Source organism: Malassezia sympodialis, genomic scaffold, assembly GCF_000349305.1.
Source record: "Malassezia sympodialis ATCC 42132 genomic scaffold, msy_sf_2, whole genome shotgun sequence".
Classification (NCBI taxonomy): Eukaryota; Fungi; Basidiomycota; class Malasseziomycetes; order Malasseziales; family Malasseziaceae; genus Malassezia; species Malassezia sympodialis.
The window spans coordinates 492200-518790 of record NW_017387800.1 but is presented as its reverse complement, the minus strand read 5'-3'; the positions used below and the strand labels follow the sequence as shown (position 1 = coordinate 518790).

At 46.2% G+C, this 26591-nt stretch overlaps 5 protein-coding genes and 3 pseudogenes across 8 annotated transcripts; 4 read left to right on the top strand and 4 right to left on the bottom strand.

Annotated features, from left to right (window-relative positions):
* Positions 1-2129: 2129 nt before the first annotated feature.
* MSY001_0574 (uncharacterized protein) lies at positions 2130-2677 on the bottom strand (the record flags this gene model as incomplete). Its single annotated transcript, XM_018885663.1, has 3 exons — positions 2130-2306; positions 2331-2546; positions 2573-2677. The coding sequence occupies 3 exons, from the start codon at positions 2675-2677 to the stop codon at positions 2130-2132; spliced, it is 498 nt and encodes a 165-aa protein (XP_018739197.1).
* Positions 2678-3243, bottom strand: MSY001_0573 (annotated as a pseudogene). Its single transcript is given in 2 exon segments — positions 2678-2919; positions 2925-3243. Coding segments are annotated over 2 exon segments (561 nt in total).
* A 2689-nt stretch (positions 3244-5932) lies between these two features.
* MSY001_0572 (uncharacterized protein) lies at positions 5933-6820 on the bottom strand (the record flags this gene model as incomplete). The annotated part of the gene is made up of 2 exons (XM_018885662.1): positions 5933-6371; positions 6495-6820. 2 exons carry the CDS (start codon positions 6818-6820, stop codon positions 5933-5935), a joined length of 765 nt encoding a protein of 254 aa, XP_018739196.1.
* Positions 6821-7380: 560 nt separating this feature from the next.
* Positions 7381-8562, top strand: MSY001_0571 (uncharacterized protein; the record flags this gene model as incomplete). The annotated part of the gene is made up of 3 exons (XM_018885661.1): positions 7381-7406; positions 7598-7709; positions 7936-8562. 3 exons carry the CDS (start codon positions 7381-7383, stop codon positions 8560-8562), a joined length of 765 nt encoding a protein of 254 aa, XP_018739195.1.
* Positions 8563-8972: 410 nt separating this feature from the next.
* On the top strand, positions 8973-11294 carry Mala s 10 (allergen; the record flags this gene model as incomplete). The annotated part of the gene is made up of 1 exon (XM_018885660.1): positions 8973-11294. One exon carries the CDS (start codon positions 8973-8975, stop codon positions 11292-11294), a length of 2322 nt encoding a protein of 773 aa, XP_018739194.1.
* Positions 11295-16038: 4744 nt separating this feature from the next.
* Positions 16039-18360, top strand: MSY001_0569 (uncharacterized protein; the record flags this gene model as incomplete). The annotated part of the gene is made up of 1 exon (XM_018885659.1): positions 16039-18360. The coding sequence occupies one exon, from the start codon at positions 16039-16041 to the stop codon at positions 18358-18360; it is 2322 nt and encodes a 773-aa protein (XP_018739193.1).
* A 2377-nt stretch (positions 18361-20737) lies between these two features.
* MSY001_0568 lies at positions 20738-21401 on the top strand (annotated as a pseudogene). Its single transcript has 2 exons — positions 20738-20829; positions 20855-21401. Coding segments are annotated over exons 1-2 (639 nt in total).
* An 879-nt stretch (positions 21402-22280) lies between these two features.
* Positions 22281-22557, bottom strand: MSY001_0567 (annotated as a pseudogene). The gene is made up of 2 exons: positions 22483-22557; positions 22281-22457 (listed from the first exon to the last, which is right to left on the bottom strand). Coding segments are annotated over exons 1-2 (252 nt in total).
* Between the last annotated feature and the right edge of the window lie 4034 nt (positions 22558-26591).

The following is a 26591-nucleotide window of genomic DNA, read 5'->3' as shown; positions in this document are numbered from 1 at the left end:
GTTCAGTGCTCCCGCACCGGAAACATATACCGACAGTATCTTTACCTTGTGCACCGTCTCCTACACGTTGGGGACAGTCCTTGGCAGAATGTGATAGCTCACGGCACACGAAACATCTCATACTCGACTGTCTTTCCTCAGCACGCTTGGTACGTCGGAATTCCCTGCGTTGGTCGGGGTCTGCGTAAGAAGAGAGCTAAAACATACCTAGCCGAGCACGCGTCGAACGAGTTGGGTCTCTGACCCCCAGTGGTCGCTTACTACCAAGACTTCCGCGTGCTCCATTAGCTTTAGCGGCAAGCTTTTCCATCTTTTTAGAATCACTCAGTAATTTAGTCCGGGCGTCTTCAGATTTTGCCTTCTTGGCTTTGAGGCGAAGAAGCTTAGAACGCTTCAGTAACTTTTTAGGTTCTAGTTGGACATCACCATGTTCGACTTTGATTGAGCTAGGCGTATTATTTAGTGTTTCAGATATATTTTCCACATCATTAGACAAGTCCTCGGCATGACTGCCACTTGGGATAGCCCGGCGCCCATCAAGCTTGGTATATCGTGTCATTGCTCCCTGGTTGTGGGAGGCAAAAAATTTGGCAATCAACCCTCCACTATGAAATCCGTCCACTTGCGAGGCGTCACAAGCCATGCAGCAAGTGGTGCATCAGAGGCTGAAGGCGAGGCCATACTCTCATGCTCTGGATCCTTATGAATTTGCTCAAGGAACAATGATATTCTTGTTTTAGAGTCTGTATTGCCTCGAAGCTGAGACTTTTCAGATTGATAGGCCTTGATGTAATGTTGACGACCAGAAGCATGAAGTGGATGTTTGCTCTCGTAGTAGGATAGTGAATAATATGGCTCATTCAATACTTTTTGGGACCTTATAAGTTTTAAAAACCATGCCCTCTTGCAAATCATAGACCTTATGTTAGAAATTTCAGCGTACCAAGATGATGCAGGTAAAGGTCCGCCATTTTTCCGTTTCGTAGAAGCACCGAGCTTTACACCTCCCAGTAAGCTCTCCATTTTATAGCCAGGTACCCATAGAATAGCTGAAATTAGTTATCATGTACTTACATGCAGCACAAGGTTCTGGCTCAACTTTAGACCAATTTTCATCTGCTTGAGCCACACCATATTCCTGGTGAGTGCGTAGTTCCACACTCTCGCGAGAATCTGGAAAACATATAGAGACAAACGAAACTTTTAACTTGTGATTGTGTAAAGAGGAACCACGATAATTCAAGGCCCATACGCATTTCGATTCGTACTCTTTTTGATGGATCCCCATATGCGTTTCCTGTGGCATACTAATCACCACAGAGGTTAGAAAAATAGATGTCAGCCATGAAGATAGAAAGGCGCCTTGGATGCCTATCGCATTCCACACCAAGATTTTGTCCGAGCAGGACATGCTGATACTTGGTGGTGCATCTCGTCGACCTGCCATTAAACACTAGGACGCACCTGGCTTGGTCCTCAATATGCATTCACTGGTTTCAATATCTGGACGTATTCTTCCACGAATAAGACGTGGAACATGAGCAGGATGTGGATAAAGAGACTTGTGGCCATCTTCCAATGTGTGGCGCGCATAAAGCGCAATAGATGAAGCCTCACCACCTAGAGTTACATTTAAAAGGACATACATGGGAGGGTGGAAATATAAAGGTGTAAGTGTACGTGTTGTTGAAGGGAATACTGGACCGGAGCATGGCTGCCGTTTGCAATATGGAATATACGCGGAATATCATCAATAATAATATCATCTGACGATATTTCGGCAAGCAGACGATCTAAAAGCCATACTCGAGCCCCTCTTCGACAAATTATTTCAGCGTGACAGTCATTCAATACATCACCGTGTGGTGATATTCGCTCATACGGTGTGCATTTGACGCCTGTGCCCAATGCAATGACAGTGAACTTGGAAGGATGTGTTTCAAGAACGCAGCCTGCAAGAATAGTCCATTCATTCCTATATGAGTGGATAGTCCGTACCTTCCATTTGACCTTTTCTGAGGTTTGCCGCCGCCTTTCGGAAGGGCCGCATATGCGTCCAAGCATGCTCGAGCAATGTGAGATTCCGGGGTATCCATGGCTTGTGTGGAGAACGATGCTAAATTAAAATTCTACAATTTTTCGTTTCGCGTATTTTCCAATGTGGCCGCTTTCAGCTGGTCTGCCAGAAGATCTGGGTCCATTTCGGAATTGCTACGCTTATCTTCTTCGACACTAATTCGGTTTTTCAAACCCATCTCCCTGTCCATACACTCATTCATGTTCTTGTAAATTTTGTCGAGATCATCCTACAGTCAGTGATTAATTCGTACCTCCCATCCGCAGTATTGTGCCAGCTTTCGCACCGTGTCATCTACTTTGCCTTGACAAAATATGTCACGCGAATGGGCATCATCAAAATCAAAGCCTTCATCAGCATCATGGATAAAGCTAAAGTTGCGGCGACGTTCTCCCACTTTCTCCAAATTTAAAAGTGCTCGAGGACATGATAATGAAACTTCATCGATGAGCGACGCAAATGGTTGTACCTTTTCGTGAGTATAGAGTCACAAACCACCAGCGATGTTCCCATAACAAGCAGTAAGTCTGCTCTTCTAAAGTCGTAAAGGCGCTCGAAAAACCGTTCTGGTAAATTTTCTCCAAAAACAATGATTAGCATCTAAAAGAACGTACATGTGATATCTGGCTTGATGGGTGGTGCTAGAACGTCATCGTGCAAGGGGCATTTCTCGCATCTTGCCACAATGCCACTCTTTACTTTCTTTTCGAGCCATTTTTGTTCTACTCGTCTTTTGCACTTTACACAGCGTGCATTAGCGAACGAACCATGGGCTTCAACGATACTGTCTTGTGTAAGTCCAACAAGCTGTTCGAGTGCATCGACTAGTGTTAGTTTAGTAACTCACTATTCTGCGTAAAAACTCGCAATAATTTTCCTTTCTGTTCCAACAATCGTAGGAAGCAATGCGTTAAAGTTGGTCGATATTTGGCACCATCCGGATAGAGTTCAGAATACAACGTATAGAATGGTTTTGGGTTATTTTGAAAATACTTGATATCAAAAAGAGCTTCAGGATATGGAAGGTTAAACTTTTCAAGACTTGCGTACAATCCAGTGACTGGAGAACGGAAATCCGGAATGCCTGCACTGGTTGATATGCCGGCACCTGTCATCACCACCACGCGAGAGGCTGTGTCAGCACACAGGCATCTTACTATTTTCATCTTTTAGGATCTTAGCAACACGCTTTATATTAGATCCGTTTTTCATTTCCGCTGAGCTTGCCATGATACCCATCCTAGGATTGACACAGACGCAGGCGAAGCTGTGGGCTCGTGCACGGACCGAGTCACGTGTACCAAATGGAGTGACGCTGGGCCGGTCGAGAGAAGGTCTAGTATCATCAGGCCCACTATGGAGCAAAATTCGTCGGCTACAAATTTGACTGACGCTTCTTTAAGAGCCTCTAAAAACCAAGTGAAGCAGATTCTGAGCTTGTTACACCCGTGTCAGCTCCTGGATCAACAACCTTCGTATGTTGGCATACAGAATGGCCTATTACACAGCCTGCACAATATACTTAGCCCTTTAAATGATGTGGTTGGTATGCAAAGTGAAGGTGACCAGGATATATCCTCTGAAATAGATCCAACCACACAACGGGCCCCTTCCTCCTCCAGAGGTCTGGATATCTTTATTCAAAACGCCACAACCCTATTACAATTGACAGATCAGGTTAGGAATTCTCTGAAAGAGCCAATCCCTGGGTTTTCAATGAATTCTACAGCTTTACAGCTGTTGGAACAACGGTTGAAGGATGCTCCATTGCAGCCCAAAGACCAACAAAAGGTACTTCTTCGATTGCGGAGGATGCGGCGAACTGTGATGCCCGAGAGCCGTTCACCTGAGCCTTTGGATTCCAAATCTGCAAGTTCACGAATTCGCAGTCCTCTTCACCCTATACCTTCGGAACTAAAATTTGAAGCGACATCACCCTGGATTGATTATTTGGTTGACCCTGAGGACAAATATTCACTTAAAGGAGTCTGTATCAAAATCGTTGATGCATTCAATGCATATATGGATAAACGCTGTGAAGATGAATCTGTGACGTTCAAAAATATACAGGGTGATCGATACCTAGCAAGACGGCGCGTTCGGGCACGAATGGCGTGCTGGAAGGATTCCCGTGCTGAAATTCATATTGAGCTACGCGATGTTGCTTGCGTTAACCTCCAGTTTGAATGGTCAGACTCAGGGATTCAAATTCTTCATACAGATGTATGTTCGCCCAACGAATATCTCCAAGATCAGGTCAATCTTCTGCTTCCATCCAAATATGGTTTATACAATGATTTAAGCACTCATCTGTTTATACATGCATTACATCGTCAAAATCAAGAAATGCGCCCTATCGTGGTTCTATGTACCACCCTGATGCACGTGGCTGGCCTCCGAACCTTCTTTGATCCGTTACCAGTGTCACCTAGTACAGTCGCAGCCATTCATTCTCGTACGGTGTATGGATCACTCCAAAAAGAAGCTAATGAGGAATTCACACGTCTCATCTCATGGAAATGGTGCCGGATCGCGGGCGATCCGGCGTCGCCCCCCCAAGGTGAATGGGTTGCTTTCTCTCCACATATGATGTAAGGTAGTGGAGCTGCCACGTGAGTACGTAAGTCACGCCACTTGCAAGACGCGAGTGGTACGAGAATGTACCTAGCGTGCTTTGTATCGTTAGCTTAAATTGCCTACGTGTTAGATTTGGACCCCTCATTTTTTCTGGCATGGATATCGTACTCAATTACGCTGACGAATACCTTTTAGATTGGGTATGGGCTAAGGCTCTTCCGGCCTCCCGCTTCTCATCGTTCTGCCATAGAGGAGGCGATGGAGGTATCCTCGCATGGGTCACGAAACAGTTCCAGTCTTTATGCTCGACGTCTAGCCATGAGGAGTCTTGGCTTCCACGAGACAATATATTTCGTCAATTTATTTCTTTGTATGCTATCACATATGTTGGCATTTTGTTGCTATACTTTTCTTGCGCCACTTTCTCTTACTATTTCCTGTTCAATAAAGAACTGAAAAAGCATCCTCTTTTCCTGAAAGACCAAGTCAAGCTCGAAATTCAGTCGTCCTTGCGGGCTTTCCCATGGCTGGACCTTCTCACTGTTCCTTGGTTTGTTTTAGAAGTTCGAGGCTACACTTTGGCTTACGATCGTGTCGACCAGTATGGTTGGGTGTATTTGGTCTTGAGTGTACCGCTGTTCCTCGTCTTTACTGATGCTTGCATTTATTGGGTCCACCGTATTGAACACCATCCTCGCCTTTACAAGCACGTACACAAGCCTCACCACAAGTGGATTGTTCCCACCCCATTCGCTTCTCATGCTTTCCATCCTTTGGATGGCTATGCTCAAAGTTTACCTTACCATATCTTCCCTTGCATCTTCCCTCTCCAGAAAGTCCTGTTTCTTGGGCTATTTGGGTTTGTGAATATCTGGAGTATCATGATCCATGATTCAGACATGATCAATAACACAGGCCTCGAAAAATATATAAATGGACCTGCGCACCACACCCTTCACCACCTCTACTTTACGTGCAACTACGGGCAGTATTTCACAACATGTGATCGTCTCTTTTCTAGTTTCCGGGAGCCTCAGGCCCAGGATGACCCATTGCTCGAGGCACAAGGTGTGTCGCGTCCTAAGCCAGTAAAGGCAGACAAGGCCGAATAAACTGTTTCTTACCTTTAAGTATGCTTGTTTTAATATTACGATTTCCCGTAGTCCTCTTGATCGGAGCTCTCAAGGAGTTGGTTGTATGGTCGACATCACCTATCATTGGTGTGTTTGGATATGCTCATCGATAAGAAGTTCAGCTCATTGCATTGCATATCTAGGTCTACGTTCTTTTCCAGTGACTATCCTGAAGGAAGGCTGCCATGTGCTTACTTCCTGTTTGTAGCAAAGGATGTCCTGCGACAATTTGCAAAAATCGCTCGAGTCCTTCACGGCGTGACTCAATAACATCTTCTGAAAACCGGTTGGTGAACACTTTACCTGGCAAAGGCGGGATATTTACACGGTTTGATTCACGCTCAAGGAGTTCGCGGAAATAGTCAAAGTCAGAATATCGTCGCCACACAGATGAATAACTCAATTTAAATGCGGGGATGTTTGTACGGGTAACCACTTCATATTCGGTAAACATTTTACGTCCAACACCATGAGTTCTTGGGTTCCTCACTTCAACTTCTAGAAAGTTTTCTGGAACACCATATATGTCTTCAGGAGCATCTGCCCTTGGTGCCGTGGTCTCAACACGTGCGAAGGGCGAATAGCTAGAGGGGTATATAGATGTGCTCTTCGAGGCATTCGAACTGGAGAGCCTCGGATGATTATTAGCTTTGCTTGTGTTAGGAAAATAGGCATTAGAAGTTGACTCTGAAGCATTATGCGCGTACGACGTTGTTGTGGATGCACCAGACAGGAAATTCTGGCTGTTCTCCATTACTTCAGCAGTATCGTCTGTGCCTTGGCTAAAGGTGCCAGTTGTTCCCCAGTTCCTCATAGGATCTTCGTCTTGAAAACTAGCCATGGTGTGCGTGGGGGGTGGGCCCCACGGATGCTCTTCGTCAACTTCGTCGACAAGTGTGCTCTCGTGAATTAAATTATTAGAAGTGGTCTTTCCATTCGGAGGAGAGGGCGCGGTCCCACCCCACACCTCCGCATTAGATGAGATGAGGGGATTGTCATCTAGACCATCGTTATCCGAAAAGTAAAGCGACATTTAACACTTCGGACACGATACAAGCAGATGGACAGTCTAATGATGTTTGGGGTTGGCGACTGCTTAGTGGTCTAGCGTAATCAGATAAATATTCGCAATCGTGCCGTGCACGGTTACATCTTATATTTACATGCTACAATACATAGTTGGATTAAAAGATTTCAACACATTGTCATAGACTCAGACTTGATGTTGAATATGGTTGGGCTCCAGCGGGGCCTTTGTATTCGTCATTTGTGGTCTTCCTTTATCCATCCTAATTTAGCTTATAATAACACCAGTCTCATTCTGGATCACATTCACACCACAATTTCCCTAGAGTCCCATTCTCTCTAGTCTGCTAGCCTGGCTATCATTTGACACCATACACTGCCAAGTTCAGCTGGCGGTATCGTGAAAGGGGGACCAAGGGTCTTTATCACGTGACACTCTATAGAACTGTAATCATACACGTGATCCATTGGGATGCCGATGGCAGGATCCGACCAGGAGCTGTGGACCACACATTTTTCCACCCCAACCTTCCATCGGTTGCACCGACTCTTCGCTCTATCGTCAAGATGTCTGCTGCCGCCACGGTCAAGACGTAAGTATTTTAAAACAGTGCGCTGGGATATCTCTTTGTTTCTGTTTTACGATACTGGCATGGCATGTGAGCCTCCTTTACCTGAATAAGGCCCACGACAAGAATCACTTTGGTGAACTTGTTTGCCAGTGCGTGCAGAACAAAAGATCGTTCTTCGCAGTTTATTGAACGTTGCGTACTAACACTTTCAGCTCTGTACCTAGCGCCAAGGATGTGCTCGTTCCGGAAACGCTTCTGAAGAAGCGCAAGGCTGACGCCAAGCTCCGCGAGGAAAAGCAGGCCAAGGCTCTTGAACTGCGTAAGGTATGTTTTTTCAAATCTCGTGTATGCACTATGCCTGTCATGGTCCGGATAAGTGATGCATATCAATACCTGTGGACTAGACATACAACGCAAACGTCAATGATGTCTCAAATATACCATCTTTCGGGGCTGATTTAGACGTAGACCCCGACTATTGTCGTCTCAAGGACCATGTGCGGGCAGTGTTACACTTTTTTTTTTGCAAAGAACTATACTAACATTTCAGCTCCGCAAGCAGAAGCGCCAGGTCATCTTCAAGCGTGCTGAGCAGTACATGCAGGAGTACAAGGCCGCCGAGCGCGAGCAGATTCGCCTGCGTCGCCTGGCTAAGTCGCAGGGCGACTTTTTCGTGCCTGCTCAGCCACGCGTGGCCTTTGTTGTCCGTATCCGTGGTGTTTGCAACATCCCTCCCAAGCCCCGCAAGATTATGCAGCTGCTCCGTCTTCTGCAGATCAACAACGGTGTCTTCATCAAGCTGACCAATGCTACCCAGCAAATGCTTCAGCTCATTGCTCCCTACGTGGCCTGGGGCGAACCTAACCTGAAGACCATCCGCGAACTGATCTACAAGCGTGGCTTCGCTAAGGTCAACAGGCAGCGCATCCCTATTACCGACAACACTATCATTGAGCAGCAGCTTGGCAAGTACGGCATTATCTCGGTCGAGGACCTTGTTCACGAGATTGCGACGGCCGGTCCTAACTTCAAGGCGGCCAGTCAGTTCCTGTGGCCCTTCCAGCTGTCGAACCCTACTGGTGGTTTCAGGGCTCGCAAGCTCAAGCACTTCGTCGAGGGTGGTGATGCTGGTGACCGCGAGTCGGACATTAACCGCCTTGTGCGCCGTATGAACTAAACAAGCCATGATGCCTCCTGTGTTTTAGCTCTCTCTCCACGATGGTAAAGCTTGGGAATGCTCTGTCTCATGTCACTCTATTTGTCTGCATGGGTGTCCTTTGCAGATAGCTCCTACTCGATGATCAGCAGCAATTCCATAGAGTAGGCGCTACCAAAAATCTTGTCTTCCAGGTTCGTACGTGAGGGTTAGTCAGCTGTGCTTGCCATTTGCTGTTCGTATGGCGAAAATCGAAGAAGGATGAAGAACCTTGTAGAATCAGCTTCATGGCCTATTAGGCCAATGACCTCGCTGTCAAACATGGGCAGGTCGATGAAAGGCGATTGGTGGCCCTTACGGCGGCTAGTGCAGCCACCTGCGGAAGGAATAAGAAACAAGGACGCGAATCTGGCATTCGTCACACACCCATCATGTCGAGTGTCGTGGGACTAGATATTGGTAATAGCAGCAGTAAGATTGGCGTTGCGCGTGCGCGTGGCGTTGACATTGTTTCCAATGAGGTGAGCAACCGCAGCACTCCTTCGCTTGTGTCCTTCGGTCAGAAGGCTCGTTTGCTGGGTGAGGGCGCGGCTACTGCTCAAACCTCGAACTTCAAGAACACCGTTGGCTCGCTGAAGCGTCTTATCGGCCGCACCTTCCAGGATGAATCAATCCAAACCTACGAGAAGCCTTTTGTTAATGCCGAACTTGTTGACGCGAAGGGCGAGGTCGGTGTGAAGGTTCGCTTCCAGAACGAGGAGCATATTTTCTCGGCCACGCAGCTCTTGGCCATGTACTTGGGTAAGCTTCGTGATACTACCCAGAATGAACTCGGTGGCTCGGGCGTGAGTGATGTTGTGCTCTCTGTCCCTATCTGGTTCACCGATGCTCAGCGTCGTGCCATGCTTCATGCTGCCGAGATTGCGAACTTGAACCCCTTGCGTGTCATGAACGAGCCTACGGCTACCGCTCTGGGCTATGGTATTACCAAAACCGACCTGCCGGAACCTGACAGTCCTCGCAATGTCATTTTCGTTGACATTGGCCACTCTAGCTACCAGGTGTCGGTTGTCGCTTTCTGCAAGGGCCAACTCACTGTCCTTGGTGCATGGGCTGACCCTAACTTCGGCGGTCGCAACTTCGACCGTGTCCTGATGGAACACTTCGCCGAGGAGTTCAAGGGCAAGTACAAGATTGACGTGTTCTTCAACCCCAAAGCCACCTTCCGTCTGGCGGCTGGCTGCGAGCGCCTCAAGAAAGTGCTCTCTGCTAACACTCTTGCTCAGCTGAATGTGGAGAGTCTTATGAACGACATTGATGCTGCTTCCCAGCTGAAGCGTGACGAGTTCGAGTCCCTTATTGCGCCCTACCTGGAGCGCGTCAATGGACCGCTGGATGCAGCTTTGTCTCAGTCTGGCCTTACGAAGGATGAGATTCACAGTGTTGAGCTGGTTGGTGGCAGCTCGCGCGTTCCTGCTCTGAAGGAACGTATTGCGGCATGGTATGGCAAGCCTCTCTCATACACTTTGAACCAAGACGAGGCTATCGTTCGTGGCTGTACCCTTGCTTGCGCCACCCTCTCTCCTGTTTTCCGTGTGCGCGAGTTCTCTGTGCACGACATCTCCTCTTATCCGATTAAGGTTTCGTGGGAACCTGCTCCTGATGTACCTGATGAAGAAAATGAGCTCGTTGTTTTCAACACTAACAACCCTGTGCCTTCTACCAAGATTCTTACTTTCTATCGCAAGGAGCCTTTCTCCTTGGATGCGACTTACGCTGACGCGAGCACTCTACCTAAGGGCACGAACCCTTGGCTCGGCCGTGTAACTATTAAGAATGTGGCGCCGAACGAGAAGGGTGAGCACTCGATTGTCAAGGTGAAGGCACGCCTGAATCTGCATGGCGTTCTTAATGTGGAAAGTGCCTACACGGTGGACGAAATTGAGAAGGAGGAGGAAGTACCAGTTGTGGACCCGAACGCGGCCGAGGACGCTGAGCCGAAAACCGAGAAGAAGATCGTTAAAAAGCTGCAGCGCAAAGACGATCTCCCCATTGTTTCTGGCATTGGTCTCCTCGACCCAACCTTGCTTGCGGAACTCAAGGAGCGTGAAGGTCAGATGTACGCCGCCGACAAGCTCGTGGCGGACACAGAGGACCGCAAGAACGCTCTCGAGGAATACATTTATGACACTCGTTCGAAGCTCGATGAAAGGTATGCTACCTTCGTCCAGTCTGAGGAGAAGGAGAAGCTGTTGGCTATGCTTGCTGAATCGGAGGACTGGCTCTACACGGAAGAGGGAGAAGACGCCACCAAGTCTGCCTACGTGAGTCGCCTCGAGACACTGCAGAAGGTCGGCGCGCCGATCCACTTCCGCTGGAAAGAGCATGAAGAGCGCCCCAAGGCTGCTGCTCAGCTTCGTGAGGTTGTTAACAAGTACATGAGCGTGTTTGAGAACGAGCCTGAGAAGTACGATCATCTATCAGACGACGACAAGACCAAGGTGATTGAGAAGGCTGCCACCGTGGGCAAGTGGCTTGATGACTATATGTACAAGCAAAGTGAACTGCCTAAGAATGTGGATCCGAAGCTCACATCTGAGGAAATTCTGAAGAAGAAGGACGACGTGATCTATGTTTGCACACCGATCCTCACGAAGCCCAAACCTCGTGTGCCGGTTGACACATCCAAGCCTGAGGAGAATGCTCAGACCTCGAATGAGAACGAGAAGCAGGGTGACATGGATGTCGACTAAGTAATTTAAATAGGAATGGATCGCATGCAATGCAATACATTTTCAGTCATCTACATACATCATTTATAAATTTGGTGTCTATCCTAAATCCAGTCCATCATCACCAAGCCTAGCATAGCGACTAACAGCGGAAAAAATGCTGGTGCCAAAGAAGTCTGCTCCTTCGTACCATTGGTCTGTTCCGATTCAGGCTCTGAGAGTGGCTTAGCGTTATACTTAACACCATTCATTTCTGAAACCGCCTGGAAGACACTTCCGTTTCCTGCCGTGTAAAAGTCCACCAGCACAAAAGTAGGATAATTGTTCATATTAGATGCGCACTTCGTGGCATCTTTCATGATGGAGTCCACACTATTCGTCTGATTGAGGTTATTAACGTCTGGCGATTTAAAGTTAGTGTTGAAAATGCTCTTGTCTTCGTCCAAAAAATGATTGATCAAGTACATCATTTCTTGTGTATTGCCGGTGTAGCGGTCCGGGGTACAGTTGAAATTACTGCTAGTCTGGTCGTAGGGATTTTCCCAGACATTCGTAAATTCAGGTAAAATATAGTTGACAGAATCAAAGTCTGCCTGATAATCGATAAAGACAACAAGTCGTTGATCCTTGCTGATCATTTCCTGCAAAGTGGGCCAGTCGTCCTTTCCTAACTTGCTTTGACTTGGCTTGTAAGCCATGTCATCGAGACCAGCACGCTGAAATCCTTTACTCCAACTGGATGCTCCAATGTTATCGACATTTGCGATGATTATCGTTACGACCTCATTGGTATTTTTCTTTAAGAATGACGCCACGTCGCTCAGGTATGATTCAAGAGTACCTCCATTCATAATGGCACATGACGTATGACAGAGGGAGATTCCGGAGGGGTTATCACTTGTTGCACCTTGATTCGACTTGTGGCCTTGGATTTGAAGTAAGCGGATCCCGTCAGAAAGTTGGCTAGATACATTTGTAAGTTGGTTTGCGCCAAGGTCCGAAAACTGGTTACCAACCGCATAAGAATCATGCGCTCCGATATAGGTGACATTTGAATACTTGCGGTTGCATAGCCCTTGATATCCATTACATTTGGTGGCCCGCTTAATACTCATTCCATTTGATGGTAATACCACCAATCCACTCAGAACTATCGAGGCCAAAAAGCTTACCAGCTGCCACTTCATGGTGTAGTAACGCCAACTTCTAGGGTCACAGCCACGATCTGCACGCTTATAACCCACGTGGTAGTAGAATTGATTAAATCCTATTGGGTATAAGTCTCTCATTTTATAAATGAGTACCACATCAACACATCTCACCAGCGCACGTGCCAATTAGGACGGCTTCTACGCTGTCGTTTCATTTATCACACAAGCTTGTCAATTGATTTGTGGTTCTGGTCGGGTAATGGAGGATCTTCAAAAAATCGTATTTGATGCTCCTCGGCAGTCATTATGAGAGTAAGCCATTCATCCTGGGTAAATACATGATCCAATGCTGGGTCCATGGCCATGAATAACAAATCCCTGCTGTATGGGCAATATTTGATACCCTGGTATACAACAGACTTAATGCGGTTGTATTCATACCGCTTGATCTTGGTGGAACTCATGTTTCGAATTTCGTAGTCCACAGCTGTTTTCCATATCTGCTCAGAATAAGGGAAAATGTGGAAGGCTCGATCGAAGTGTGCGCGGATCCGATCAGTGCTTGCACCGGAGGCAACTTCGGTCAAAATGAACTCCAACCAATGGAAAGGAGTCCAATCCAAAATGTTGCGTTTGAAAAATATGTCCATCACGTTTCTTACGTGTTTTTTTAACATATCAGACCGTGACTGAAAGCTTAAATAAGATAGCAACCGTGTATCATCAGGAAAACAGTCAAGGAGCCGGACTGTAACAGCTCGTTCATCTTTAGTTCGTATCTTCGACGTTTTTGCTGCACATTGCCCCACTCTTAAAAACATCAAACATTTACCCGCAAGTATTTGGCGTTGGGAGGTGTTAGGATCTGCAAATGCATCCAGAAAAATTCGAAGGCTAGCATGCAAATCTTCTCCAACCGGAACAATTTGTGACATATGCTCCGCAATTGCTCTGACCATAACTCGGGAACATTTTTGATCAGTAATTTTGACAAGATTCCGCATAATCTGCAACTTCTCTGTGGCTAATAGGTCAGACTCGGAAATTTCGATGCGCGAAGGCGAATATCGGAAGCCAGAACTGATAGCGTTCTTGATTACTTGCCAACAGGTATTCCATGTACCCATAGACCATTCCCATTCTACCCATAATGTCCAAAGCTGCTCCAAAATATCATCTTGAGCCGTTGATATCTTTTCTTTTGGTCCCGAACTTAGGACCTCAGTAAATGCTTTACGCGCTGTTTCACCATTTCCCCATGTACAGAGCTCCAATTGGATATATGCAAGCCACAATTGTAGTGCACTTGGTGTGCGTTGTAGTTGTTTTTTTAATACGCTTTGTGCACTGAGTTAGTGTCAATATACATACATACCTTTTTGGATTACCACCTGCAGCATAGAGAACTGCTAGTGGTAATGCAAGGTCCATACTTGCGAAATCATCAACACAGCTTTTAAGTGGGTTTTGTTGATTCATTACTTGTAACAAGCAGCGTTCAACTCTGGCACAAACATATTTATTCGGATTTGGCAGAATCGTGAACCATTCACCTCTAGGGTCTTGGGGCAATCTAGGGAAAAGCACATCAATTGAACATGGCATTTTCATAATGAATTTCTCGTTAAAAGGGTTTAAAGAGGAAAAGCTTAACCAAAAATCCTCCGGAAATCTTATTTGACCAAAACATGATGCAGTAGAGTACATGTATTCAATGCAATTTTCGGATAAAGCTGGCGATCCAAAATTCAAAGTTTGCCAAATCCAATTTTGGGGCATTCCCAAATATTCGGTGAAAATGTCTAATGCTCGAACCAAAATCGGATGAGGATAGCTTGCCGGTATGAACAATAAGTCGCGAATATCAGCAGCCAAAATAAATGAATATGGATCTGGATGTCCTTCTTTGCTAGCAATGTTTCTTGGTTGAAGTCTTTTTCCATGTACAAGCTCATTATGGCGCCAGACCTGGAACGACCCATCAGGATCAAGTTTACTTGAGGACTCATATTCTTCCCATTTTTGATCCAAGTGACTTACCGGACGTTTCCAATTCAAATGCGAAAATCCTCGATAATCACCTTGATCAGATATGTGGCATTGATCGTCATCCCACCATACACTAAACAAATCCAAGAAGTCATCGTACTCCAAAGTCGAGGGAATTCCTTCGCGTACTGCACAAACTAGTATTTCAATTTCTGCTTGAAGAATTGCAGTTCCCCATTCAGTATATCCAGCACATTGAAGCAACTGACTTAGACTTTTAATTAAATCCAATCGATAAATATCAAGCAATTGGGATTCAGACTTTTTGGCAGCCGTATTTATGGCACGAAGAGCGTCAGAGTATAACTTCAGAGTATCATCAACTCGAAATTGAGACGAAGTCGACTTGCGATAATCAAGGAAGGCGTACCACACCGTGACTAGTGATTCCAGAGAATGTGTGGTCCATGTCAATACCTCATGCCATCTTTCATTCACTTTTTGTACATCCCAAATACCTGAATTCGAAGCAACCTTGATTTGCTCTAATACTAACGGAAGCGATAGGCGATTAGAGGGATTTGCATTAAGTGCACGATCCAAAACAGCCATTTCCATATGGGCCAATGTAGTTTCTCTTGAGGAATCGAGAGTTCCAGTATCTGCTCCGATGAAACTCCATTGTAGATGTACTAGCTCAAGCCATGCATTAACATCATTTGTATTTTTATTGATTCTTTCATGGAGTAGACGACTTCTTTCTTGGAATGACTCTGCTGAAAACGAAATTGTCGGTGGCTCATTCTTCTGGGATCCAGAGCCAACAGTAATATAATCTTGACTTTCCGTGTTATTTTTTTCATCAATATCAACATATTGAAAACTGCCATGATCTGTGTCTGATGCGCGGTTTAAGCCAATATCTGTCTTACGTCTCTTTATGTGACGGCGTCGACCGGATAGAGATCCTTTCATTAGCGAGAATAAACTTACCTGTAGAATACATAGGGACACTGTGCTTACTAGGACCATATCTTGCTGCATTTTGATCCCCTTTACGGTCAATAACGAATAACTCTGTTGCCGCCGGTACCTCCGCCTTTCGAAACGCAGACTTGTCTTTGTATTTACTAGAACTTTTAATATCTTTCTGAGAATGACATTGTTTACCTTGTGATCTAGTGCTGGAATGTAAGCAAGAATCGGGTGATCGTTTTGGATCTTTGACTTCGGGTTTATAAGATCCAAACGATGGCACCCCATGCCCTTGCTGCATTGTTGCAGGACGACGGGTGGAGGCAATGGACCGCTTACGTATAGGGTTGTTGTGATCGATTATATCCCCGATGACGCGTCTTTCGGGCGCAGTGACCACATTTCTAGGTTTCTCCCAAGTTGCCACCGCACCGCGGGGACGACTATACAAGAACCACCTAGTGCCTTGCGATAATGACTGAAGCTGATAAGATTCAAAATCAGGAGGATACAAAGGATACTTCCCTGGCAATTCTCCGTGGGAAGAAGTGTAAGTTTTACCAATACGTTGACCGTCAGCCCCTAATCGTCTTTTCGTTGAGGATGCTACTACTGACGACAATTCGGTAGCATGCTTAAGCCCCGCTAAAATGGAGGAACTTGGTCTTTTTCGTGGTGATACGATCCTGATTCGCGGCAAGAAGCGTCGTGATACTGTTCTGATTGTGCTGACAGACGAAGAGACGGATGACTCCAAGATTCGCTTGAACAGGGTTGCGCGTAACAACCTTCGTGTCAAGTTGGGTGATCTGGTGAATGTTCACGCCTGTCATGATATTAAATACGGCAAGCGCATTCACGTTTTGCCATTTGACGACAGCGTTGAGGGTTTGCAAGGCAACCTGTTTGACGTATATCTCAAGCCGTACTTTCTGGAAGCCTACCGGCCTGTTAGGAAGGGAGATACGTTCATTGTGCGTGGAAGCATGCGTGCTGTGGAATTTAAGGTGATTGAAACAGACCCTGCGGAATTCTGCATTGTTGCGCAGGACACAGTGATCCACACCGAAGGTGATCCGGTTCGTCGCGAAGATGAAGAGGCAAATCTTGCCGATGTTGGTTATGATGACATCGGTGGTTGTCGTAAGCAGATGGCACAGATTCGCGAGATGGTTGAGTTGCCTTTGCGTCACCCCCAGCTTTTCAAAAGCATCGGTATCAAACCTCCGCGTGGCGTTTTGATGTTTGGCCCTCCTGGCACCGGAAAGACACTGATGGCTCGTGCCGTTGCAAATGAGACTGGTGCCTTTTTCTTTTTGATCAACGGCCCAGAAATTATGAGCAAAATGGCCGGTGAAAGTGAGTCAAACCTTCGTAAGGCCTTTGAAGAGGCGGAAAAGAACCAGCCAGCCATCATCTTTATTGACGAAATCGATTCGATTGCTCCCAAGCGTGATAAGACAAACGGTGAAGTCGAACGTCGTGTTGTTTCACAGCTTTTGACGCTCATGGACGGTTTAAAGGCTCGTTCAAACATTGTTGTTATGGCGGCTACCAACCGGCCTAACTCTATTGATCCGGCTCTTCGTCGTTTCGGTCGCTTCGATCGTGAGGTCGACATTGGTATTCCCGATCCGACGGGCCGTTTAGAAGTCTTGCGCATTCATACGAAGAACATGAAATTGGCTGAAGATGTTGACTTAGAGCAAATTGCATCGGAAACTCATGGTTATGTTGGTTCGGACATCGCATCTCTTTGCTCTGAGGCGGCCATGCAGCAAATCCGCGAAAAGATGGACCTGATTGATCTTGATGAAGATTCGATCGATGCGGAAGTTTTGGACTCGCTGGGAGTGACAATGGAAAACTTCCGCTTTGCCCTCGGTGTCTCCAACCCTTCGGCTCTGCGTGAAACGGTGGTTGAAGTCCCGACTACTACTTGGGCCGATATTGGTGGCCTCGACAAGGTTAAGCAGGAGCTTCAGGAGACTGTTTCTTACCCTGTGGAACACCCCGAAAAGTTCCTTAAGTATGGCATGTCGCCTTCCAAGGGTGTGTTGTTTTATGGGCCACCTGGTACTGGTAAAACCCTTCTTGCCAAAGCCATCGCCCATGAGTGCCAAGCGAACTTCATTTCTATTAAAGGTCCTGAACTTTTGACTATGTGGTTTGGTGAATCGGAAGCGAACGTCCGAGATGTGTTCGACAAGGCACGCGCTGCAGCACCGTGTGTCATGTTCTTTGATGAACTTGACTCGATCGCCAAAGCTCGTGGTGGCACCTCAGGTGATGCAGGTGGTGCGAGTGACCGTGTTATCAACCAGATTTTGACAGAGATGGATGGCATGAATGCTAAGAAGAATGTGTTTGTGATTGGTGCCACCAACCGTCCCGAGCAAATAGACCCGGCGATTCTTCGCCCGGGTCGCCTTGATCAGCTCATTTACATTCCTTTGCCGAACGAAGCTTCTCGGCTCGACATTCTGCAAGCTACTCTTAAGAACTCACCCGTATCTCCGAAGGTTGATCTTTCCTTCCTTGCGAAACACACTCATGGGTTCTCGGGTGCTGACCTTGCGGAAGTTTGCCAGCGTGCAGCTAAGCTGGCCATTCGTGAATCGATTGAGGCCGATCGTCGTCGTGACGATGAAAAGAAGCTCCGTGGTGATGATGTTAAGATGGAAGAAGACGCTGTCCAAGACGAGGACCCTGTCCCTGAAATTACTCCTGCGCACTTTGAGGAGGCTATGCGCTTTGCTCGCCGCTCGGTATCTGATGCCGATATCCGTCGTTATGAGATGTTCTCTTCTACCATGCAACAAAGCAGGGGTGTAATGGGAAGTAGCTTCCGCTTCCCTGAGGGTGGCATCGATGGTAACAGCAATGCTCAACCGCAGGGCTCTGCCCCGTCTGCTCCTTCCGCTCCCGCTTCGTTTGGAACGGATGATGCAGACGACGATCTATACGCCTAAAGGCTATCGTAGAATTGAACCTTAGGTTGCTATATGATCAACGAGACCGCTAAAATACACAGACAGCTGGCTGTTGGAATCAACAGTCGACTATCAAATCCGGAAATGGGTGGTGGTTTAGATGCACTTCGTTAATAGTCAAACACGTACGCGTATGAAATTTGTGCTAGAAGTGCTAGCCATAGAATATGACGAATCCATGTTAAATTCCCAGAGCGAACCCACGAGGCGTTGTCCAACAGGATCATTTGGGCGTACCCCATGAGTATAGCCCAGGCAATTACACAACGATCGTCAAATTTAGACAATAGCTTGATTGGATGGGTCTCCGGTGAGGATGGCACACGGATCTGTTGCCTGGGTATTAAACTGGCGGAGGTATTCAAATCAAATGGTTGACCACGGGGTCCTTTTTTCATGTCGGCATGAATCTGGCTTTCATAGTCATCGAGCGTATCGAGAATGTTTCGGCAATTTGGTCGTTGACTTGGATCTAAATGAAGCATTTGGCGTAACAATGACGCAAGCATAGGATGGATACGACAAAAACGCTTGTAAAGCCCCTTGGATTGGATGGCATTGTCCAGAGTACTATAATCTGCGATCTCTTGGCGTAAGATATCAATGTCATCCACCTGAGAGTAAGGCAATTCGAAAAATATAAGCAGATGTAGTAAAATGCCAAGAGACCAAATATCTGCCTTGCTGGTAAGGTCTAAAAGTTGACCATGTTTTGCAACAATCGCTTCGGGCGCCATATACTCAATTGTCCCCGTGTTTCCAGTTCGCTTGTGCATCCATTCCTGTTGCACTGTAAGGCTTGAGCCAAAATCACTAATCATCGCAGTCGGTAGCAAGGCATCGTCTTCCCAATGCAAGAGAACATTTCCTGGTTTGATATCCAAATGCAGGATATTATGTTCGTGTAAAAATTCGAGACCTTGCGCTATGTCTCGCAATAACTGCACAATTTCATCCTCCCGCAAAAAGTGGATTCCCATTGTACTAGTCATAAAGTGTTCTCGACGCGAAGCTTTCGCACGTCTCTGCTTAAATTCTGCCTTAAGGCGTTCAACGCGTTCTGTGTATTTTAAGCTTCCCTCCTCTTTGTTTCCTGTGCCTCCTGCCCGCGCAGAAATCCAGTCAGCCAAACTGCCTCCATTAGCGGCCATCATCAGAACATGAAGCGTGGGCACACATGGCGTAAATGGTGAGATCTGAGCCATCTCGACCCAGGCATGCTTATAGTTTATAATATTTGGGTGAATAAGCGTTTCCATCAAATGCACTTCATGGAGTGAGCTTAATAGATTTTCGTTATGATCACCAATTGGAATTTTTTTGACTGCATACCTTCCAAGTGTATGCCCATGGAGCACATGTTGACACAAATACACGCTTCCATGGGCACCACGACCCAGACAGCTCAGCTCAATGAAAAATTTTTCGTAATACCCTTGGCTAGACGTATTGTTAGAGGCGTGTATATCCCCAGCTGGTCCCACATGAGCCGACTGAGATAGCAAGCGAAAATACTGGGGTGATACGTCAATATAGCTGTCATCATCGTCATTTTTAAACTTTTCCTGCCTTTTATAAGTCGAGTGTATGGTTTGATCCTGTCCTGTCCATGGTCGTAAACAAAGAGGGCATGCATATGAAGTAGATTCCCTATAATTAGGTTGCTCGTGCGATAAGGCCAAGTCCTGCTCTTGTGCGATAGAATGTCTATTCCTTAAACTTATTTGACGAAGATTATGATCGTAGACAACTAAATGTCTATTGGTACGCAAGACAAGTTGCATTCCTTCTTGATTATGCCATGCAGGGACCAGCTCCATGGTCTGAGTATCCCCACGTTGTAGTGTGATGTGATATGTGGAGGCAGACATCATTTGGACTTCGGCTCCGAATCCACTTGCAACGGTATGGTAATGGGCGTGTAATGTTTGTTCTTCCTTCATACCATATACACCTATCCGAGTATTCATACAAAAAGTCTTATAAGAGATTACCATATAATATATTTGAAAACCCTATTCAACCACCTTTGTCTTCCTCCGAGTTCACAGCTCTGCCAAGTGAGAGCAGCGACCCAAGATTGGGCCCTTTGCGAGTAGAATTCATTACCCTCAAATCGATAAACAACATGAATTCTAACAGTAAGAGAGTCGGAACCTCTTATGCGAGATTTGAAAAAATAGACTCATTCAAGGCAGACCCTGCTGATAATCCATGTGATGAAGAGACTGTTGTCGATGTGCCATTTGGAATCGTCCATCTCTTCCGAAATCTTGGCGAACATACAAAACCAACCAGAAAAGAAACCACATATGGATCTAATGATTCTGATCTCGAAATTGGCACCACGCTTGCAATGTTAAATGTACCGTCCTCGTTCAGCACCTCCCAGCTTCTTTCATTCATAGGTTCTGCATTGGATACAGTCCAGCAAATTCGCCTCATACAGTATGTTAGCAAAACTAACGTGCAGCCAGGAACAACGAAATCTTCATTTGATGCTAATAAAGTTTTATGACGCCCTAGATGCGGAAGAGTTCTTTAAGATGTTTAACGGATGTCCATTCGATACCCTCGATTCATCGCATGCCTGTGAGCTAGTTTATGTCACAGGTGTCTCTGCTAGCGCAGCTAATACGCTCCCCCAAACGTATCCACTTCTAAGCAAAACTGAACCATGGCCAATAATTGGATCTTTAGACGTCGAGCGGGATCCATCACTTGAGGCTTTGCAGCCCTATCGTGAAGGCTCGGGCCTACGAAGTGATGCATATGAGCTACCATTTTGCCCTGTGTGTCTTGACAGACTAGATTCACGACTCTCAGGCCTCGTAACTGGACTCTGTCAACATACTTTTCATTGTGAATGCCTACAAAAGTGGGACGACAGCCGCTGTCCTGTTTGTCGGTATTCGTGCTTCCAGACTGTGTATTCCTCACAAGCTTCTTCAGAGAGCGCGAACACCTCTGATAATTCCTCTACATGCTCTTTGTGCGAGACCCATACTCATCTGTGGGTCTGTTTGATTTGCGCTAATGTTGGTTGTGGCCGTTACGAACATGGTCATGCGCGCCAACATTACGAAGAAACAGGGCATCTGTACTGTCTCGAAGTCGAAACTCAACGTGTATGGGACTATGCAGGAGACGGCTATGTTCACAGGCTTATTCAATCCAAAACAGGTGGGAAGTTGGTCGAACTACCTTCTGCCTCGGATGCAGCCGCCTTAACGCCTGAACGACTCTGGAATGCAAGTTACCCTGGAGCGATGGAACCAACCAACCATGCTAGTGAGCACAATATTGCTGGAAGGTCTATTTATCAGGAACAAGAGAATGCAGTTGATGACATGGACTTGCTTCGACAGAAGATGGAAGCCCTTGGTACTGAATACTCCAATATGATTATATCACAATTGGATTCACAGCGGGTCTTCTACGAAAGCCAAATTAAGACGCTAAAAGCAAATCAAGTTTCAAAAGAAGAGTACATGCAAGTCTGCAATGAGCGCGACACAATATCAAAGTCATGTTTGCGACTTGAAGAAGAAGTTCATTCACTTCATGCTGAGCTGGAGATTGTCAACAGCCAATATTCAAGGCAAGAGGTCCAACTTAAACGTGCTATCGAGACGCTCTCAAAAACCAAAAAAGAACTGGTGGATGAGAAATCCGTCTCTGATGGACTGTATAAGCATGTACGACAGTTACAAGGCGACCAAAGTAAGCTACAGAATGAGGTTGCAGACCTGCAAGAACAGTTACGGGATGTGATGTTCTTTGTTAGTGCTCGAGAAAAGATCGAGAAAAGCAGTGATACACTGGGTATGGCTGGTGGGGATGTTATGGTGCCCGAAAAATCCAAGTCTAACAAGAGTCGCTCCAGCCGAAAGCGTTGATTATGCGCTCTTTTGGAGCTCCTTCTCACGCTTTACGATAGCTTGTCTCCGCAAAACATTGAAAATAAAGGCTCCGATAACAGATAGTCCCAGAACCAAGATGAGCGCCGGCAAACGGACAGCCCATTCACGCGCAGGGAAAAGGTTTTGGATAAAGGAGTCTGTAGGAAAGAATGGCTTTCATGAGTCTCAATATACTTACAGAAATCAGGGCCCAAAAAGTGTAGTAGCCGAATACAAAGATTGATACGGCCAAGAACGAGCCGCCGATGACACGGTCTGAAAATGCCTTGCATTAGCGTTCGTCAGGCTACCAACCATTATACTCGTGTTCCGGGGACGAACCAAAACATGTTCGAGCGGCCGTGCCACTTTCAGGGTCGGCCGAAACTCCACATTCTCATGGTACCATTAACAGATAGTGAAGGAGTGACTGCTGCTTATGAGCAAGGTAGCTCGAGTGGCGACGTATCAGGTGGTGGATTCCTTATTGAAGATGCATTGTCTGGTTCTTTTCCCTCTAAGAGTTTTTCTGATGAAAATGAGGATGCATTAAGATTAAAAGATTTACCCGAAGCTCTCCGACATGCAGGCGTGCAAGGCAGTGCATTCCAGGAAGTGCAAGACCTTTTGGAATCAAGCGCCGCGCCATCACCTTTAGTGAACGATATGGTGATTCCCAAGAATTTCTTTATACAGGCTGTTGAAGCTGCTTTAAATGTGCCCCATGTGGGTCCGCGAAGATCGAAACGACCACCGAGGCCCAAGATGACAGATTTGGCGGATTCGGAGGACGTTGAAATTTCAAGCAACGATGAATTTTCTCCAGAAGATAAATCTCCCAATTATTCATCCGAGAGTGATGACATGGCGGGTCCATACTTTCATACTACCAAGAGTACTTCCAGGACGCGGCTAACTGCATCTAAAAGAGCACGAGCACAAATTTTGTTCCGGCTAATTCTTGAACGACTTCCATTGGATTTACCTCAAAATATTCAAAAGCATGAACGACACCGTATACGATCTGACGTGTCTGACTTGGAGCTTCACTCGCGCCGAATTGGTGTTGACGAACTTCGCTATGTGGCCCAAAGTCTTAATGAAAACCCAAACATATCCGAACTCTTCGAGATGCTCAGTGAAGCTACACGTATATACTATGAAACAGAAAACCAAGAGTCACATTCCTCGGCACATCCCGATGTTCATCGCATTGGTCTACAAGAGTATGTTCTTCCACTGACTTAAGATTTACAGCGGTTGCGTGGAGGTTGGGGGCCCTCGACTGAGGAATTAAGCGACGGGGTAGAGAAAAATGAAATTAGTTTGTTCGATGAGGGCGCCCGAGGTCCTCAATCTGTGGACAGTAGGTTGTTCGAGTGGCCCTTGACAGCTAAACTTTCGTTTCCCCGCATTGACATTTGCGAGCAAGCAGAATGTCTAGCAAAGCAGCATGGAAGACTAACCATAATGCAAAATTAAATCATTCAATATCCTATGCAGAACGCCTACGACGAGCAAATCAGCGACCACCGCACAAGTCCGATACCCCTACAATTGAATCGAGATCACCTCCTGAGATCGACAAAGTAGTGAATAGCACGAGACCGACGACGTTTTCTTCTACTCCAATGAAATCTACGACCTCTTTTTCGCCTCCATTTGAAGATAAAACAGATGTCCCTTTGAATACCCCAAATCAAAGCAGTCCCTCAGGATCGCAACAGGGGTCCGTGAATGTATGGGAGGAGCGTATGCGTCAGCGTAAATTTAAACAGTCAGGAAGCTCGGTACAATCTGGTACTCAGATGGATGCTGGGTCCAATATATTCGTCACGAGCCCAAACCAACGCAAGCCAGATATCCCCTCTTGTACAAACTCGAGGGATGCAAGTTTAGACACAGATCCATCTCTTGATGGAATCCCAAACAACAATTGGCTGCAGCAAATTTATATGTTAAACGGAGACGAACATCAAGTCCAAATCGCAAGAAGAGTTATGAGCAAGTCCGATACCAACCGTTTAGAATCAACTGCTGGTTCTGAGAATAAGAATATGGGCACGACTTGTCAGGTACCTAAGATTAATCCTCTCGAGACTGAGAAAACTAACCAACCATGGGCTTTTTTGCCTGACGATCAAACTTATAATACTGTGTCCCCACAACACGCAGTCCCGATGCCTTTGAACCAAATTGTAAAACCAGACGGATCTTATGCGCCACATCGTATATCTGATCCACCTGTGGCAACCATGACAGGAATAGGACCGCGTCTTTCTTCTATGAACTCGGCATATGCTCCCAAGGTCTCAACTTCTAGAATTGCTCCTCGGGGCAATACATCTAGCCGCGCACAGCCAAATAAAGGCTATGACGCTTTCCGATATCATCAATATTCATCCTCGATGCCGAATTCTGTTACCATGTTACCATACATGTTTGTTCCCACTGTACCTTTCACTCAAGGTATCTATTCAAATCCAGATGAACACAGACTTTCTTCCAACGTATCCAAAGCAGGGTCTTCTATCGAAGATTTTAGTGGTAAAGATGATGACGGAGTGGAAGCCCGCTCTGTTGGAGACAAATCTGTACCATATTACAACACGGGCACTCCCTATATCACCCATCTTGCTCTTTCAGGGAACTCTCCCACCCCTTATATGGTCCCTTTTCAGCCTTTTATGCAAATGCCCTATCCGGGTATATGGCCATACCATGCTGGTCAGCCAGTGACCCCCCCTATCCCACCTTCTCTTGATACCAGCTCACTTTTGCGCCAATTGCGTGGGCAGGTAGAATTTTATTTCTCCGACAAAAACCTTGCTTCCGATCTGTTTTTGCGCGAGCAGATGGATGCGGAGGGTTTCGTCCCTCTTCGTACCATTTTGGGATTCAAAAGGATTCATGCGATTTTACGGTACTACCAACGTCATGAAAACTCGGAAGTGTCAACATTGCAAACAGCCATCCAGGGAAGTTCTTTTTTATTTTTGGATGCTGAGAAGATGCGGGTGAGACGTGCGTCAAACTGGCAATCCTTTGTCCTTCCTAAAAGTTCTAAGTAGGACTTACGGAGTCCATCCAAGCTGCTCAAGATGGTCTAAGATGTTGTCTAAACGATCTTGGCACCAAGTTAACCCTCTTCTTATAAGCAATGCTTGCCCTTCCGTTAATTCTACAAATGACATACCCTCACGATAGTTATGGATCATGTTCAGAGCCTCCATGCGGATATAATCCTGTGTGTCTTCGAAAGGAATGGCATCATCCACATCAATTTGTGTGCGCTTGAAAATTTTCCATTTTTGCCGTAGAAACTGTTCGATAGCTTCAATAGCATGAACCTCTGCCAATAACACCCCTATAGGGTCGTCTGATTTCAATGTAATGACTCCTCGACACTGCTCAAGAAGAGAGGCCGGTGGCTCAGGGTCTGATCGACGCCAATAATGGATCGATTGCGGCTTCTCTGGATCACTGCGTAGGGCCAAGACTAGCACGTCGTCTGGACCACCTGGCTCCACAAAACCGTATGTCATCAGCAACTCCTCATTGCTTTTGGCACCGTAGTTGTTAAAAATTTGTTCATTTGGCCCATAGTCTTGGCGAATAGTAAAAACAGCCTTATCAGGAGAATCGAATGACCAAGTCACAGGCTCTCCACGCCTGTGATTTAAAATATCAAAGCCAGGTATCAGAACGGGGTCATCTTCAGCAGGCCAACCACCCAACAAAGGGGGAAAGCTTCGACTAGAATAAGCAGTGTCAGCCCAAATCCAAAGTCTGATCCAATTGTCGCTATTAGAAAAGTTTGACAACGTTTCTAACGCAGCATTCATGTGTTTTTTGGCCTCTCGCAAGAGCCATTGTTGCACAGATTTAGCACTGTCGTGAAGGAGCTCCAGCCGCTGCAGGGTGGCACGATGTAATGAAGTTCCCTCCAAGAGACCCAATTCAGATCCAGAAAATGACAAAGAAGTCAGGATTTGTGAGGGAAAAAGTCGCACGTATGGCTCGTGCTGAGTTACATTTTGAAAGAGTTCTGCCGCACGACAAAATTCTAGGGAAAAACGATGAATAAGTAAGTAGAGTAAAACCCATTGTCTTGGAGTCAGATCCTCGTAGCAGAACTCATTATTACCGAGTGAACCCAAATTCTCAAAACAAGTACGAGGATGTATAATTAGAGAGCGGGGTATCCTAAGAATTTCTGTATTTGCATGAAGATGGTCATTGGTATAAAAGCCAGACCCAAGGAGTGTATCTCATAATTAGTTTAAATAACATACGGCTTTCCAGATG